The sequence below is a fragment of the Myotis brandtii genome, unplaced genomic scaffold (assembly GCF_000412655.1).
Source record: "Myotis brandtii unplaced genomic scaffold, ASM41265v1 scaffold1020, whole genome shotgun sequence".
NCBI classification, from domain to species: domain Eukaryota; kingdom Metazoa; phylum Chordata; class Mammalia; order Chiroptera; family Vespertilionidae; genus Myotis; species Myotis brandtii.
In genome coordinates, this window is record NW_005353406.1 from 93,249 (window position 1) to 94,424 (window position 1,176).

A 1,176-nucleotide genomic window follows, 5' to 3' on the forward strand; every position below is an offset into this window, starting at 1 on the left:
GTCCCCCGCTCACCTTGTAGTGGTCCAGGGCGTCCAGGGCCAGGGCGTGGCCCTCGGGCGAGTAGATGCACAGGGCGGCCAGCAGCTCAAACACCTGCTTCTTGACCATCACGTTGGACGTGTCCAGAGCTGCCGAGGGCCGGGAGTGGGGGTTGGGGAGGGGGTGTCTCAGTGAGGGGCTCAGGCATCCAGGCCAGGCCTCCCCCTCCGCCCGTCCCCCACCTGTGCCCGCCTCTGCCCAGAACTGCCACACTTCAGCCAGGAACGCGGGGCAGCAGGCAAACACCAGGGGGCGCTCTGCACCCACCCACCGCCCACAGGGTCTTCTCTGAACTCTACGGCCTGCCTCCCGCCTCATCCCCTGAGCGGGAAAGTTTGGGGGTGCCCCCTGCCTGGCCCGGCTGAGAGCACGTTACAGAGGACTCTACAGATGGGCCTGGACGGGGTCGGACAGGAATGAGGTGACCCCTCTCTCGCTTACCCACACAGGCACCCGCCCGTCACCGCCGCCCCCGGAGCCCCAAGCAGGAGGGACTCGGTCACCCCATGGAGCAGCAGGCCTGCTGGGCCAGGGACACACAGTGACCTCGGGGTCTCCTGAGGGCTGAGGGCTACCCCTGAGACTCACTGGAGGAGGCGACAGTGAGCTGGAACTCACAGGGGGAGCAGGACTGTGCACACAAAGAGAGAGCAGCCTGGTATGGAGGTGGAGCCTGGGGCCCGCATTCGAGAAGCCCCCAGGGCCAGGGACAGGGGGAGTGGACGATGCCGCTCCGGCAGGCTAGGGCCGGGGGCTCGGAGCCAGGTGGAGTGTAGGATCACTCGGGTGCACTTTTGTTTTTGACCCAGTGACTCCAGCTGCCACAGTGTGGATGGGGGAGGTGGCGGCGGGGAGTGGAGCCTGAACCAGCAACAGGCTGGGTGGAGAATTGGGGCAAAGCCATAAAACAGAGGGGGGCAACCAGGTGCAGCTGGTGGAGGGACCAGGGCTCCAAGGTGACCTGGCTGGAGGGAGGGGTGTCTCAGACTTGGGGCAAATGGGAAACTGGCGCCTCCTCCAGGAAGCCCTCCCTGCCTGCCCAGCCCCGCTGTCTCCTCCTGTGCGCCCAGCCCTCCCGCCGCCTGGCATGGCCGCGAGCCTCACACCGAGTTGCTGAGGCCTGCCTTGCTGCCCGC

The 1,176-nt window shown here is 67.1% G+C and overlaps 1 protein-coding gene across 1 annotated transcript in view; it reads right to left on the reverse strand.

Moving 5' to 3' along the window:
• The window catches only part of INF2 (inverted formin, FH2 and WH2 domain containing), a 5,285-nt gene that overhangs the window by 669 nt on the left and 3,440 nt on the right, over positions 1-1,176 (reverse strand). Inside the window, exons 3-4 of the mRNA XM_014535731.1 lie at positions 1,145-1,170; positions 10-129 (exon numbers count right to left, since the gene is read on the reverse strand). Of these exons, the coding sequence (XP_014391217.1) occupies positions 10-129; positions 1,145-1,170 (146 nt within the window). The remainder of the gene's footprint in view (positions 1-9; positions 130-1,144; positions 1,171-1,176) is intronic.